General features: G+C 46.0%; 2 protein-coding genes across 4 annotated transcripts in view; one reads left to right on the top strand and one right to left on the bottom strand.

Annotated features, from left to right (window-relative positions):
• Window positions 1-5,358, bottom strand: part of ranbp10 (RAN binding protein 10) — a 218,887-nt gene extending 213,529 nt beyond the window's left edge. For both annotated transcript variants that reach the window (XM_085991316.1, XM_085991317.1), the window contains exons 1-3: window positions 4,216-5,358; window positions 3,433-3,544; window positions 3,289-3,341 (exon numbers count right to left, since the gene is read on the bottom strand). In XM_085991316.1, the coding sequence (XP_085847442.1) occupies window positions 3,289-3,341; window positions 3,433-3,544; window positions 4,216-4,465 (415 nt within the window). In that variant the 5' untranslated portion in view covers window positions 4,466-5,358. The remainder of the gene's footprint in view (window positions 1-3,288; window positions 3,342-3,432; window positions 3,545-4,215) is intronic.
• tsnaxip1 (translin-associated factor X interacting protein 1) overlaps window positions 5,303-16,660 on the top strand; it is a 158,356-nt gene continuing 146,998 nt past the window's right edge. Inside the window, exon 1 of one of the 2 annotated variants that reach the window (XM_085991315.1) lies at window positions 5,303-5,444. In XM_085991315.1, the coding sequence (XP_085847441.1) occupies window positions 5,320-5,444 (125 nt within the window). In that variant the 5' untranslated portion in view covers window positions 5,303-5,319. The remainder of the gene's footprint in view (window positions 5,445-16,660) is intronic. The other variant, XM_085991314.1, reaches the window with a different exon arrangement.

Raw genomic sequence — 16,660 nt, 5'->3', positions numbered from 1 at the left:
GTCCTGAATATATGTGTTAGAGCCCCCGCAATCTCTTCCTTTGCCTCACACAGCAACCTGGGATACATTTCGTCCGGGCCTGGGGATTTATCCATTTTTAGGCCTGCTAAAACCGCCAATACCTCCTCCCTCTCGATGTTAATATGTTCGAGCATATCACAGTCCCCCCGCCCTATTTCTATGTCTACATCGTCCTTCTCCATAGTGAAAACAGATGCAAAAAATTCATTTAGAACCCCTCCTACATCTTCCGGCTCCACACACAGATTGCCACTTTTGTCCCTAATGGGCCCTATTTTTTCCCTAGTTATCCTCTTAACCTTAATATACTTATAATCCTGGTTTTCTGGTCAACCCTGAGTTGCTCTTCTTACCGTACCTCAGGTCATTTGTCAAAGCCACATTTTTTGACTTCCACAAAACTGCCCGCTTGCTATCCCTCTCCCTGCACTTCCAAAAAACGAATGCATGCTTCGTCGCCTCACCAATTGACTCCTTGGATTGCTCTAATAAGCCCCCACATGCATCTTTCATAAATGCCAGTTAATTCAGAACACTTATGGCCCATGTCACCTCTTGCCCTGCACACTTATCAGCCCTCCCCTCGTCAAGCTCCATCAACACCCTACAGCTGTATGCTCCAGATCACATCCTTTATTCCTTGGATTCCACATTATTGCCCTCTCCCTCACCGGAGGCCAAGCTTCCAGCCATTATTCTTGCCCTTTGGATCCGCATCCAAAGCCAATTCACTCTGCATTTTCTCTCACTCTTCCTTTCAACATTATCCCTTCAACCTTCTGTTCCACCTCAATCTACTCCTTATAAATTGTTTTCACTACCTTGAAGAGCTCAAGAGATATTCTCCTACATTAGAATGAACGATATACATATTATTGTTGAGACTTCAAGATTTAATTATTACCAATATGGTTTCTGCTCTATCTAAAAAAAGTTGTTTGCTCTCCCTGAACAACCCTGTAAGTAAATGCTACATCCTGGTGTTCCGACTGTGTAAGTAAAAAGCCACACGGTGCAGGTTCTCCTTAGAGATTAGAAGGTTATGGGGAAATTTAATAGGTGTTCAAAATTATGAAGGGTTTTGGTATAGTAAATAAGAAACTGTTTCCACTGGCAGGATGGTCAGTAACCAGAGGACACAGATTTAAGTTAATTGACAAAAGAATCAGAGGGGAGTTAGTGCGGGTACGTTATTTGAAAGTGTTTTAATAGGGGTATCACAACTAGTTTAATCCCACCCTTCCCGATTGTTGCCAAGTCTGGTTTCCTGAAGCAGAAGTTTGGTTCCCATTCAGAGTAGAAAACCTGGCCAATGATTTTTTTCCCCTCTTGATCCCAGTATGCTCAGCGAGTTATGATCTAGAATGCACTGCCTGAAAAGGTGGTGGATGCTGATTCAATAGTAACTTTCAAAAGGGAATTGGATATATATACACGCTTGACAACAAATAATTTGCAGGGCTATGGGGAAACATAGAAGATAGGAGCAGGAGTAGGCCATTCGGCCCCTCGAGCCTGCTCCGCCATTCAATGAGATCATGGCTGATCATCCAAATTCAGTACCCTGTCCCTGCCTTCTCCCCATATCCCTTTAGCCTTAAAAAATATATCTAACTCCTTCTTGAATATATTTAATGAATTGGCCTCCACTGCCTTCTGTGGTAGAGAATTCCACAGGTTCACCACTCTCTGGGTGAAGAAATTCCTCCTCAACTCTGTCCTAAATGGCTTACCCCTTATCTTTAGACTGTGACCCCTGGTTCTGGACTTCCCTGCCATCGGGAACATCCTTGGCATGGGAGAGGGTCTAGTAGGACAGCTCTTTAAAAGAACCGGCACAGGCACAATGGGCCAAATGGCGTCCTGTGCGGCAAGATTCTAGGTTCGATCTAAAGTTTGTGCCAAGTGAGGTGGTACGATAGTTCAAGCACTACACTTAACTTCAGCATACTGAGGTCAAAAAGGGAAAAAAAATCATCGGCCAGGTTTTCTACTCTGAAAGTGAACCAAACTTCTGCTTCAGGAAACCAGATACAGCAACAATAGGGAAGGGTGGGATTACACTAACTGTGATACTCCTTTAAAGCACTTTCAAATAATGTACCCACACCAACTCACTGTCTAGATTCACAAATCAAGGGTAGTCATCAGATAATTGTCAGTGTCCATGGAATCATAACCAACATGAGTCATCACCTTTAGGGGAGGAGGGGAGGAGGGACGGGCGGAGGAAGAAGGTTCTATACAGCAGCTTTGTTACATTTGATAGAGTTATGTGAAGGAATTTTGGAATGCCAAGTGTCAGATGACAAACTAGTAAATTATCAGGTCAAAAACTTTATTTAAACTCATCACCTAATTCCTGGAAAAATACACGCAAGAGATACATAGCTAACAGGCATGTATTTTTGCTGCTGCCTCTGAATATAACTACAATCTCTTGGTTTGTAATCAGCCATAAAGACTCTGGGTTGTTTGTATCTGGCAGCTTTTCTCAGTTTTAGCAAATATATTTTACTAATCACAATTAATTTGGTATTGCACCTCCAAAAACTAAAAAGCCTCAGCAACTGGCCAAATAGTAATGTTGAGAAAAATATTGTACACATCTACTAATTTGAATATAAATGACAATTAAATCAAGTGTTCATTTACATGATTTTCAAAATGTTGCTTTGTTTAGGGGAAAGAAGACAGGGAAAAGGGAGAATTATCTGACAGCCCAAATGTGTGAACAAATATTAAGTTGATTCCAGTTTTTAAAAAAGTGCCATCCTTTCAATGTGGGTATCAGTACATCACATTGCATAAATTCGAAGACAAGAATAGTGCAACCACACTGTGAATAGCTTGGATCGAGATAGATATAACATTAATACAATATCAAAATGCTGATATCTTATTAAAAACACACACACAAATCCTTCCTTTCAGCCGCCTCTCTGCTGCAAAGAGTGAATCCCAATTCCCTGCAATGCATGCAGTTATCACGTGATCGTATGCTAATAATGTCAACAAATGTACCAGGAGCGGGCACGTGACCACGGCCCCTGTTTTACTGGGTTTGGAAAATCGAAAGAAATGATATTTTAGAGATCGACCCGGGCCATAGGAACCTTCAGGCAGGAAATCAGAATAAAAACATGCACTAACTATGCTTCCCAGTGAAAAACACAAGCAACAATAATCTGCACTTGTTTTGATTATTTTGTACTCAAACCATGTCTTTAAATACCAACAATAATTACACAACCGTGACTTACTTACCCGGCAATCGGTTCATATTGACACCCTGGGCAGACAGTCCGATTCCCATATACCTGCGAACAATGAAAGCTGCAATTATTAAGGAATCGTCCACCGCCATGAGAGAGTCACGTAATGTCAGAGAGTCGGCAGCAATGGACTTACCCATCTCTGCCTTTGCTAACGATCTTCACCTCGAAGTAATATATGCCACAAGCAGCAGGGATCGGGTGTGTTGCACGAACCGATGCAGCATCTTTGTGATTTTTTCCGTGACCTGATTTAACAAAAACAATAATCACCTTCGGAAACACCTTACGCAATTTTAGCAGCTAAATTATTCAAAGCCGACAGCTTTCGCCATGGAATTGCGTCAGTGTTAAAGCAAAGAGGACCCATAAGGGCACAAATAAATTACATTTTTTTTGTAAATCCATCTCAACACAACAGATGTCGAAACATTTAATACTATACACGCGTATATAGAAGCGACTGCATCGTCAGATGACTACAAACAAAATTGTTAGTTTTAAACAATACAAGAAGCTCAGCCAAAAAGGGGTGTTTATTTTAAGTAACTACAAAATATGATACTGCACTGCCACCATTGAAACCATCTGCACTTTGTTGCTCAGAAATCATTTGGTAATCACTTCAACAAGCGGGCACAGCGCCAGAAATGGGGTACATTTGACAATCACATATTTACAGAGGGGCGATTTTATAAATTATTAAAATTACAGCATCTTAAAATAAAAAGAAACATTTCCAGGAGCCACAAACAGAAGAGATCAACCAGTGACGTCAATCAGCTTTAAGATCGTTACCTGTCACGGTGCCAATCATCGCCTCTAAACGGACAGAAAAAAACATCACTTATTCACAACACGATCGCCCGTCGGTTACCCTTTTTTACAGGATTAACCTAGATTATTCCACAGAGATTACCTTTATAGTGAACACGGAGGTTGTTCTGTGACAGTCCGATATAGTTGTACTTGTCCTTTGGGCTCCACGATCGAGGCAGAGGGGTGTCATCTTCGTTCACAGCTGGATACAGGCGCTTTAATCTCTCATTTAACTCTTTTTCTTGATAATTCAGCGCGGAGTCCCCGTGGTTTGAAGCTCCAAACTCAGCCATCTTGGATCCTATTGTGTATATATCCCGGATAACGAACGTATTATACAGGCAGCTCATTGGTTGCCGCACCGATCGGGGCCACGGGGCTGCGCGCTAAGACCGACGGAGATTGGAGTCCAGCCGCCTCGGCCGGTGAGCGCCGTTCAAAGGAGTCGTGACTACAACTCCCGGGGTGCAGCGCGCCAACAGTGCGACGCGTAAACACGCCGACTCGGCAATTGATTGGCTGTCGGGGACACCCGAACGTCTTGGGGGGTGAGGGGAAGAAGGTTCTCCGACGCCAGGTACGCTGGGAGTTGTAGTTCCTCCGAAACTGTCAAAAAATCAAGATTTTCAGAAAGGGTGATTTGAGGAAATCGTCGAGAGGAATCGCTGCACTTTTACTTCAAACGTTTACTGAGTCGAAGGGAGGGCGCGGAGTTAGGGCAAGCTCATCGGCAACATAAGAACGAGTCTTCCTCACCGCCTCGGAACAAAAGGCACTCCAACACCCACAAGGCGTCGCGGACTCAGCGAAAACAAACGGTCGGAATGTGGGTCGGCCCGGGTTTGCGGCGCGACTTTAATCCCAATGTCAACACCGGGAGACCGTAAACCCTGGTCTCCGCTTCCTTTGGGGAACCGTGTTAAATAAATCTCCCCAGTTGCACAACTGTCAATCACTGGGACCGCCGGTACGAAAGGTTACTCATTTGAGGTCAAATTAATGTTCCGATTATTTGATGTCAAATAAAGTCATTTAAAAAAATCCAAGCGATGAGTAGCGTCCCTCGGCGTTTACCAGAATATAATTTTCACTATATTAAATATAATTTTGAAGCGCTTGCCGGCTATAGGTTGCTCTCGCTTCTCTATGACAGGCACCAAAGGTAACGAGGGGTCCTAACCGTCGGGGACCTTCAGGTGTCGCCATGGTAACGGCTTGTACACAACAGCTGGTCAGGCGGGCTGAGAGCCAGTGGCTCCTCGCTTTGTTTGCATTAATTATGTCAACAGGCGTTGCCGGCCGCTTGAAAACACCCGCTCCGAACCAACGGTAAGACCAGAGAGTGCTGGGAACAGGCGGGCGATTTAAGCCGCTGTGTTGGAGTCTGTGTGTGTGTGGTTGAGGGGGTCTGTAGCAGAAGGTGCAATGTGCCGTTTAGCAGCACCGCAGTCCAACTGGTGCCGTTTTCGGTGACTGACTTGAACCGATCCGCCCCTACAGACGGGAGAAGAGGCGGCCTCTGCTCGCCTTCTCTCTGCTTTAGTTTCCGAGCCCCGTTGCCATCCCAACGATTTCTCCGCCTCTTAATGCTAGTTGAGGTGCCTGAGTATCTGCCTGAGAAATGATGGGTGTTGTGGGGCTTTACATAAATCTCGATCACAGTTGCACCGGGGCTGACGATTTCTGTATTGGAAAGTTAACATTTTGTTCCGTGCGATTTTTGAAAGTCCGTTTTAAAAGTCGACGGCCAACATTTAAGCAGGTGCACAATTTTCTCCCCATCCCGCACCCACACTTGTATGCTTTTTCCTCCTGCAGGAGATGCTTGATTTTGCTGGGATAAAGTTCCTGGCTCTCAAGTCCCCAAATGCAACGAGTGTTCTTCACTGTAGTCCTAAGCATTGAGTGGTGGCTGGTTATTTTACTGTAGCGACATCGCAGCCAAGTCTAATACTGTTCTCACTTCACAACCATGCATTCACTTTCAATGGGGATCACTAGGTAGCAATTAAGAGTTGAAATACTGTCTAAGGCTAATTGTCATGCCTTCATTACTATCTGGCTGACCTCAGATAACTCACCAGGGATTACACTCAAGACCTTCCTAGTCTTTATAGTGTCACTTTGCTCAACTGATAGCATTCCCACCTCTGAGTCAGAAGGCTGTGCAGTCAAGCCACTCGAGAACTTGAGTACACAACCTAAGCTGTCGCTTCATTGTCACAAGGGAGGTACTGTCTTTGGATGAGATGTTAAGGCAAGACAACAAATGCCTGTGCAGGTGGACGTGGTATTATTCAAAGGACAAATAATTATCCCTGTGTCCTGTCAAACATTTCTCCCCCAACCTATGCCACCAAAAATAGATCGACTTGTCATTCATTTCATTTGCTGTTTTTGAGGCTTTGCTATTACAAAGTATTTACAGCACAGAAGCAGGCCATTTGGCCCAACAAGTCCATGCCAGTGCTAATGCTCCACATGAGCCTCCTCCCACCCCATTTCATCTAACTCCATCAACATATCCTTCTATTCCTTTCCCTCTCATGTGCTTATCTAGCTTCCCTTTGTATGCATCTATGCTATTCAACTCAACCACTCCATGTGGTAGCGACTAACCACTCTCCTGAATTCCCTTTTGGATTTATTAGTAACTATCTTATATTTATGGCCTCTAGTTCTGGTCTCGCCCGTAAGTGTAAACATCTTCTCTATGTCTACCCTATCAAATCCTTTCATAATTTTAAAGATCTCTATCTGGTCACCCCTCAGTCTTCTCTTTTTTAGAGAAAAGTGCTCCCGCCTCTTCAATCTTTCCTGATACGTATAACCCCTCGGGTCTGGTATTATTCTAGGAAATCTCTTTTGCACCTTCTCCAGTGCCTCTACATCCTTTTGATAATATGAAGACCAGAACTGTTCACAGTGCAGCAAGTGTGGTCGAACCAAGGTTCAATACAAGTTTAACGTAACTTCTCTGCTTTTCAATTTTATCCCTCTAGAAATAAACCTCAGTGCTTTGTTTGCTTTTTTATGGCCTTGTGAACTTGTGTCACTACTTTCAGAGATCTGTGTTTCTGTACCCCCCCGATCCCTCTGTTCCTCTACACCATTTAGTCTCTTATTGTACTGTACAAGGAATATGTAATCTTCTTATTCTTGCTACCAAAATATGTTACCTCACACTTATATACATTGAAGTTAATTTGCCAATTACATGCCCATTCTGCAAGTTTATTCATGTCTTCCTGTATTTTGTCGCAGTCCTCCTCCGTATTAACTACATCCCCAATTTGATGTCATTTGCTTCTGTGTTTGCCGACATAACAACAGTGGCTACATTAGTTTGTGAATCATTTTGGAAAATGCCGAGGATGCAAAAGGTATTACATGAATCTAAATTTGTTCTTTCTTTATAGCTCAGTGCCCAACTGAGTGATGCATTTACCCTCTGACCTCTTTGGGAAAGCTGGGTCAGTCTTTAAACATTGAATTTCTGAAAGATGAATTTAGACAATTGGTATGTTAGTTTTACAGGAACATGTGGATTTTTCTTCTCTATCTTTAAGACAATCTCAGGTTGAACCAGACTGTTCATAGCTATGGCATCCTATTTGACCCCAAACTGATCTTCCTACCTCCTTTTAATTCTTCATTGCACTCCCACTCTGACCTCTCTGCCCTCGGCCTCCTACATGGTTCCAATAAAGCTCAATGCATGCTTGAGGAACAGCATCTCATCAAAAGTTAGGCACTCACAGCCTTCCAACAAACATCAAATTCAACAACTTCAGATCATAATCACTGCTCTAATTTTCTCGGACAGCAGGTGCTGGTAATATCAAATAAAAACAGAAAATACTGAAAATACTCAGCAGGTCAGACAGCATTTTCTGTCTTTATTTCTGATTTCCAGCATCTGTAGTATTTCACTTTGGCCCTACCTCATATACTCACAAAGACTTTCAAGTGACTGTCACGTAATTCCTTCGCTCATAACATCGTCCACCTTCGCCCCCCTGCCTCAACCCATCTTTTTTTTCATTATTCATTCATGGGAAGTGGGCGTCACTGGTAAGGCCAGCATTTATTGGCCATCCCTAATTGCCTTCGAGAAGGTGGCGGTGAGCTGCCTTCTTGAACCACTGCAGTCCATGCGGTGAAGATATTCCCATAGTGCTGTTAGGGAGGGAGTTCCAGGACTTTGACCCAGCGACGATGAAGGAACGGCGATATATTTCTAAGTCAAGATGGTGTGTGTGACTTGGAGGGGAACTTACAGTTCCCATGCACCTGCTACCCATGTATTCCTAGGTGGTACAGGTCGCGGGTTTGGGAGGTGCTGCCGAAGAAGCCTTGGTGATTTGCTGCACTGCACACTGCAGCCACGGTACACCGGTGGTGGAGGGAGTGAACGTTTGAAGTGGTGGATCGGGTGCCAATCAAGTGGACTGCTTTGTCCTGGATGGTGTTGAGCTTCTTGAGTGTTGTTGGAGCTGCATTCATCCAGGCAAGTGGAGAGTATTCCATCACACTCCTGAATTGGGCCTTATAGATGGTGGAAAGGCTTTGGGGAGTCAGGAGGTGAGACACTCACCACAGAATACTCAGCCTCTGACCTACTCTTGTTGCCACAGTATTTATGTGGCTGGTCCAGTTAAGTTTCTGGTCAATGGTGACCCCCCAAGGATGTTGATGGTGGGGGATTTGGCGATGGTAATGCCATTGAATATCAAGGGGAGGTGGTTAGACTCTCACTTGTTGGAGATAGTCATTGCCTGGCACATGTGTGGCGCGAATGTTACTTGCCGCTTATCAGCCCAAGCCTGAATGTCATCCTGGTCCTGCTGCATGCAGGCATGGACTGCTTCATTATCTGAGGAGTCGCGAATGAAACTGAACACTGCAGTCATCAGCAAACGTCCCCATTTCTGACCTTATGTTGGAGGGAAGGTCATTGATGAAGCAGCTGAAGATGGTTGGGCCTAGGACACTGCCCTGAGGAACTCCTGCAGCAATGTCCTGGGGCTGAGATGATTGACCTCCAACAACCACAACCATCTTCTTCTGTGCTAGGTATGACTCCAGTCAGTGGAGAGTTTCCCCCAATTCCCATTGACTTCAATTTTACTAGGACTCCTTGATGCCACACTCGGTCAAATGCTGCCTTGATGTCAAGGGCAGTCACTCTCACCTCACCTCTGGAATTCAGTTCTTTTTCCATGTTTGGACAAATGCAGTAATGAGGTCTGGAGCCGAGTGGTCCTGGCAGAACCCAAACTGTGCATCGGTGAGCAGGTTGTTGGTGAGTAAATGCTGCTTGATAGCACTGTCGACGATACCTTCCATCACTTTGCTGATGATTGAGAGTAGACTGATGGGGCGGTAATTGGCCGGATTGGATTTGTCCTACTTTTTGTGGACAGGACATACTTGGGCTGTTTTCCATATTGTCGGGTAGATGCCAGTATTGTAGCTGTACTGGGATAGCTTGGCTAGGGGCGCATCTAATTCTGGAGCACAAGACTTTAGCACGACAGCCGGGATGTTGTCGGGGCCCATAGCCTTTGCTGTATCCAATGAGCTCAGCCTGATATCACGTGGAGTGAATCGAATTGGCTGAAGTCTGGCTTCTATGATGGTGGGGACCTCAGGAGGAGGCCGATATGGATCATCGACTCAGCAGTTCTGGTTGAAGATAGCTGCAAACGCTTCAGCCTTATCTTTTGCACTCGCGTGCTGGGCTCCACCATCATTGAGGATCGGGATGTTCATGGAGCCTCCTCTACCCGTTAGTTGTTTAATTGTCTACCACCATTCATGACTGGATGTGGCAGGATGCAGAACTTTGATCTGATCCGTTGGTTGTGGGATCACTTAGCTCTGTCTAAAGCATGCTGCTTCTGCTGTTTAGCATGCATGTAGTCCTATGTGGCAGCACACCCAGGTTGACACCTCATTTTTAGGTACAGCTGGTTCTGCTCCTGGCATACTCTTCTGCACTCTTCATTGAACCAGTGTTGGTCCCCTGGCCCGATGTTAATGGTAGAGTGAGGGATATGCCAGGCTATGAGGTTACAGATTGTAGTGGAATACAATTCTGCTGCTGCTGATGGCCCACAGCGCCTCATGGATGCCCAGTTTTGAGCTGCTAGATCTGTTCTGAATCTATCCCATTTAGCACAGTGGTAGTGCCACACAACACAATGGAGGGTGTCCTCTGTATGAAGACGGGACTTCATCTCCACAAGGACTGTGCGGTGGTCACTGCTACCAATGGTGTCATGGACAGATGCATCTGCGACAAGTAGATTGGTCAAGTATGTTTTTCCTTTGTGTTTGGTTCTCTCACCACCTGTCGCAGGCCCAGTCTGGCAGTTATGTCCTTCGGAACTCGGCCAGCTCGATCAGTAGTGTTGCTACCGAGCCACTCTTGGTGATGGACGTTGAAGTCCCCCACGCAGAGTACGTTCTGTGCCCTTGCTACCCTCAGTGCTTCTTCCAAATGGAGTTCAACTTGAAGGAGTACTGATTCATCAGCTGAGGGAGAGCAGTAGGTGGTAATCAGTAGGAGGTTTCGTTGCCCATGCTTGACCTGAAGCAATGAGACTTCATGGGGTCCTGACTGTATAGCAATGTGCAGCCACCTCTGGTGGGTTTGTCCTGCCGGTGGGACAGGACATACCCAGGGATGGTGATGGAGGAGTCTGGGACATTGGCTGAAAGGTATGATTCTGTGAGTATGACTATGTCAGGCTATTGCTTGACTAGTCTGCTGCTGAAACCCTCATCCATGTCTTTGTCATTTCCAGACTCAATTATTCCAATGCTCTGCTGGCCATCCTCCATAAACGTCAGCTCATCCAAATCTCTGCTGTCTGTATCCTATCCCGGACCAAGTCCCGTTCGCCCATCACCCCGTGCTCACTAACGTCCATTGGCTCCTAGCCCCCTAAAGCCTCAAATTTAAAATTCTGATCCTCATGTTTAAATTTTCCATGGCCTTGGCCCTCCCTATCTCTGTAATCTACTGCAGTCCTTCAACCCTCTGAGAACTCTGCTTTCCTCCAACTTTGGCCTCCTGCATCCCACATTCTGTTTGCCCCACCATTGGCAGCTGTGCCTTCTAGGCCCTAACCTCTCTGCATCTCCATTTCCCTTTCCTCCTTTCAGACCCTCCCTAAAACCCACCTCTTTGACCAAGCTTTTATTCAGCCCTCCTGACATCCTTCTTCGGCTCGGTGTCATTCTTTTGTCTGTTTATGATTCTGTGAAATGCCTTGGGGTGTTTTTCTACTTTTAAAGGTGCTATATAAATGCAAGTTGTTGTTGATTCAGCTGCCTCCTCCTCTTCCACTGCCCAGAACATGTCTCTGTGGAGCTTCCCTTCTTTCTACCCCCGCCCCACCCCCCAAAGTACTTACCAGGCTCGTCCCTCCATGGGATCCATCTCCTGTGCCCTTGATTCCTACAGCCCAAATCCTGACCACACAACTCCCATTCCTTGGCCCAATTCTCGCTTATAGTGTCAACATAGCAATTTATAATGGAAATATAAAAATCAGGAGTGAACATTTGACTTTAATATATTTAAATACACACACACTCTAAACTGCTGAAATAATTATGTCAGTACCATTGTGTGCAAAGACAAATTATAAAGGGTGTAAAGGTTAATCATTGCACTATAGGTAACTTCATTATTTTGACAGTTGTTGTCACAAGGGAACTTATTTAATTCTATTAATGAAAAACTCTCCTAAATAGAGATTGCTCTAATAAAGAAGCTTGTTTATAGACTTCACCATTTAGGGTCAAATGTAAGGTCACAAAAATCATCGACCTTGAGATTAATTCCATGATGGTCATTCTAACGACTGACAAAATACACTATGTAGAACCTGTTTGTATATTTCTCATTGAAATTAAAAGAAAAGTATGTTCTGGTGAATATTGTAAAGGGAAATTTCTGTGCAAATTTTGGTATTAATCATTCACCCTGATTTTCTTTTTTTATGTTAGGCAGCCTGGGAACTATAATTTTATGTATATGCCCTTCCCTGATGTAACATGACAAATGGGAGCTGTGGGGTACAAATGTACTCTTCATTTATGATGTCACATCAGGGGGCAATTTCACTAAATGGCTTCTCCCAGCTGTCTCAAAGCATAAAACAAAAAGAATAAGTAGCAATGAAACAAATGGCCAGTTAATCTGTCTTGGTGTTGGTTGAGGGACGAATGTTGCATAGGGTACCAGGAGAATTTCCTGCTTTTATTTCAATAGTGCCACAGGATCTTTTACACCCACGTGGACAGTCAGACAGGGCATCAATATAATGTCTCATTTGAAAGATATCGGGGGCAATTTTCTGACACCGGAGGAGGCGGGTTTGGAGTCGGGAAAATTAGAATCAATGAGATGGGGTTCGAAACCCGACTCCAACCCGCCTCCGTTGGATTTTGCCGGTGCCGGTTTTGGAGGTCGGGAAACGCTCCCGCCTCCAGCTGGCCATTGCGTTAATTAACGTCTGCAAATGCTTGTTAAGGGCCTCTCTAAGCCTATTTTGAGAGGCCCTCGTGAATTTCCCATCATTTCGACATGCTCCACACACCTCCTGAACCACGCCAGGTAAACCTGGTGGGTTGACTCGTGGGTGGCCTCCTCACTGCTGCAGGTCTAACAAGACCTCGTTTACTGCAGCAAGGATTACTTGCAGGTGCCAGACCCTGGCTTTAAAAGGTCTCTGAGCACTTTTAGAAGGTCTTCTGAAGTCGGAGGGGCTACAGCTTGACTCCATCAAATGTGGGACCTCCTGTGAAGACACTCGCCCTGCTTACAATGAGCGCTTTCCCAGAGGAGGCTTCTGCAAGCAGAATGGGAAACATTCATTTCCTTTCACCTTGGACCTCATGAGGATGAGGACCATCCAGGGCAGCAGCAGAACCAGGCAGCTCAGCAGCAACATCAGCAGGAGCCCCAACCTCCTGCTCAGCCACCTGATGCTGCACAGGGCAGAAGGCACCAGCACATCGAGGCACCTTGCCGCAGGAGATACCCCCCACAGAGGGTTTACAGACAAAGGATGAGCTACCTCAACATGAGTGAGCAGCAGTGCCAAAGGAGGTTGAGACTTTCGCGTGAGGTTGTCCGAGAGATCTGCGGTCTGCTGCAGCAAGACCTGGTGCCCAGAGGAATGGGTGGACACCCCTTGCCAGTGGTTGTCAAATTTACCACCGCACTCAACTTCTTTGCCTCCGGCTCCTTCCAGGGATCATCAGCAGAATCTCCCTGTCAGCCGCCCACAGGTGCATCACCCAGGTTACCGATGCCCTTTTTGCTAAGTCCCACAATTACTTCTAGTTCACAAGGGATCAAGCAAGTATAACTGCCTGTTTGGTTGGATTCACAAATATGGCAGGCATGCCAATGGTGCAGGGCGTCATTAGACTGCACACATGTGGCCCTTAGGGCGCCCCATCACAACCCAGCTATCTTTGTCAACCAAAAGGGCTTCCACTCCCTCAATGTACAGCTGGTGTGTAACCACAAGAAGGAGTTCTTGCATGTTTGCGCCATGTACCCTGGCAGTTGCCATGACTCTTTCATCCTGCGGCACTCTAATGTTCCTCTGCTTTTCAATCCACCAAACCAACTTAATGGATGGCTCCTTGGTGACAAAGGCTATCCCCTGAAGAAGTGGCTAATGATGCCGATCAGGAGGCCAGCTAATGAGGCTGAAGAGTGCTACAACGCCAGCCACATTTCGACCAGGTCCATCATAGAGCAGACCATTGGGTTACTGAAGATGCGGTTCCGTTGCCTTGACCGATCAGGTGGAGCCCTGCAGTATACACCATACAGGGTCTCCAGAATGGTCGTGGTCTGCTGTACACTGCACAACATCACACAGTGTCGTGGCTTGCAGCTTCCTGATGAGCAAGCGGCTCAGTTGCAGCCCTCCTCCTCAGAGGAGGAAGCTGAGGAGGAGGAGGAGCCGGAGGAGGTCAGCGCCGGTGTTTCAACCAGCGGCAATGGTAGGACACGAGCGCATGGTTGCCAGGGATGCAAGGGATGAACTTATCATGGCCAGATTTGTATAGGTTGGCCAAGTTGGCACATGTCCTTGGCTCCATGCTAGGACTTCATTGACAATGGACATGACTCTCTGGCCTCCTTTCAGTCAGGCCACCAACGTGACAACGCAAGTGTGGCGTTGCCCGCAATGTGGAAGCTGCCTAAAGCTAAGTAACAGATGGCATAATGCCAACATTTTGGCATCAAATCATGTTATTGCTTTCCAACAAGGATGGCATTTCATCAATACACAGAAACAGTCTCCCAATCTACACATAGATCTGGAGCTTATATCCCTTGCCAGCTGTACCCACACAGCCTTGGTTTCTTTGGCAGGCCTCTTCCTCCGAGATGAGTGGAAGAGCACTTCCATGCTAGTTCTCACCCCCTCAAACAACATTTGTAGCGCCTCATCTGAGAGCCTCGGGTAGGCCCTTGCCTTGGAATTGGATATACGTATCTCAAAAGATGTTGGAGGTGGTGCAGGAGAAGCAGAAATGCTGTGGAATGAGGCAAGGGAGCAAAAAGCCATAAAATCAGACACAAGCTGAAACCTGCCTCCATCTCTCCTCCAGTGAGAAAATCACCCCCATCAACTCCAACAATGCAACGTTCCCTCTATACTGCACATAAGTGGCAGTCTAGATTATATGCGCAACTCCTGGAATGGGGCTTGAACCTACAACCTCCTGGCAGAGAGGTGAGTGCTACCACTGAGTGAAGTTGACACTTTGAGTGGCTGAAAGACACTGGTGACAACTTTTCCTTGAGGTTTTCCAACTGAGAGGACAAGGAGATTACCTACTTGCAATCCTCTGTCTATCCATTTCTGTAGCTTACAAAGATAAAAGGAAAAATCTGCAAGTGCTGAAAGACAGAGAATGTTGGAAATACACAGCAGGCCAGTCATATCCAAAAAGAGAAAAAAACGGGGTAATGATTTTATCAGAACTGGAAAGCAAAGGTGAGTCCTTTTATTGGAATGACCAAAACAGAGATGGAGGCACGGGTAAAGGTCATTGGTCAAATATGCCAAATACTTGTGCAAAAGTCCCCTGTGCTACATTCACTCATTCCCATCTTGCTCCTATCAGGACTTTTTTTCTCTCACCAATTTCTTCCCTCTCCCTCTTCTAAAGACATCAAGGCCGCGATTTTACCATCGGCGATGGGTTGAAGTCGGGTTGGCTGTTCGGTGGGTTCCGGTCCCGCTGCCGGTTTCAGCCGCTCTGAATGAACTATTTTCCCTTAACTGGGCTTATTAAGTCCGTCGTGCGCGTTACCCGGCCCAATCAGTAGATTCGGGTCTGCTGCTTTCCTCTGCTGACGTCTTCCATTCAGCTGCATTTAAGGGGCCCATGCAGCCTTGTGGTTTTTCATTCATATTCTGATGCTTCTCAGTGCGGCAGATAGCGAGATGACTGCTTCAAGAGCAAAGGCCTCTCCAAGATTCGATGATGACTCCCTCCATGCTCTTGTGGAGGGAGTGAGAGGGCGCAAAGAGGTTCTGTTTTCCTCAAATGGACGGAGGTAGCCTCCTCAGCAAGCCAAGGCAGCCTGGTGCAAATTGCTGAGGAGGTTAGCACCAGGTCTTTGTACTCACGCACCTGGGTTCAGTGCCACAAAAGGTTCAATGATCTGCTATGCTCAGTAAAATTGAGTGTAACATCACACTTGCCGTCAATCTGCTCCCCATCTCCTCTCATCACCAGCACTCTGCATTGTCAACCTACTCCTGCACATCCCAATTTACCCTTACAATCCCTGCACCCTTAACCATCCCTCTGTGATGAAATATATTCCATTCATCACTGCCTGTTTTCTGTGTCTTCTAACTGCCTGCTTTCTGTGTCTTTTCCCTTCCCCCAGTCCTCATGTATTATGCATTGGAATGTGCTGGAACTGGTTGTGTGCAGGGCTCCGCCCATACCTGGCTCCTTTGTAATCTAACTTCAGTCCGGCATCAGCCTCCTGAAGGTAGACATCTCTCTATTTTACGTGTTATGTTCTGAGTTAATAAAAGCCTTACTTTTGTTCTGCTAACTTCGAGTCTCGGAATAATTGAGGCACATCAATTTTATTAACTCAATTTTCAACACTATGGATCAACTCCTGAAACCCGAACGTTTGGATTTGGATCAACATGCTCCGGACGCATCAGCACGCTTCGGACACTGGTTTGACTGTATGGAATTCTTCCTGGACAATTCCGCAGCCGTCAAAGACGCTACGGACACTGCGAAGATGAGACTCGGAATGCTACGGAATTGGGTAAGCCACCGGGTTTACCCCCTCATCCAAGACGCCGATACGTACCTGGCCGCCTGCAACACCTTAAAGGCGCATTACCAGCAGCCTACGAATGAGGTGTATGCTAGGCATCTACTCGCTACTCGCGCACAGCGACCTGGGGAATCGGTGGAGGAGTTCCTAAGCATCCTGAAAATGCTTGGCAAGGACTGTAAGT

The sequence above is a fragment of the Somniosus microcephalus genome, chromosome 6 (genome assembly GCF_052327205.1).
Source record: "Somniosus microcephalus isolate GS21.2 chromosome 6, FLI_Smic_1.0, whole genome shotgun sequence".
In the NCBI taxonomy this organism is placed as follows: Eukaryota; Metazoa; Chordata; class Chondrichthyes; order Squaliformes; family Somniosidae; genus Somniosus; species Somniosus microcephalus.
Note: the sequence above shows the minus strand (reverse complement) of the source record. Positions and strands in the feature narration are given on the sequence as shown.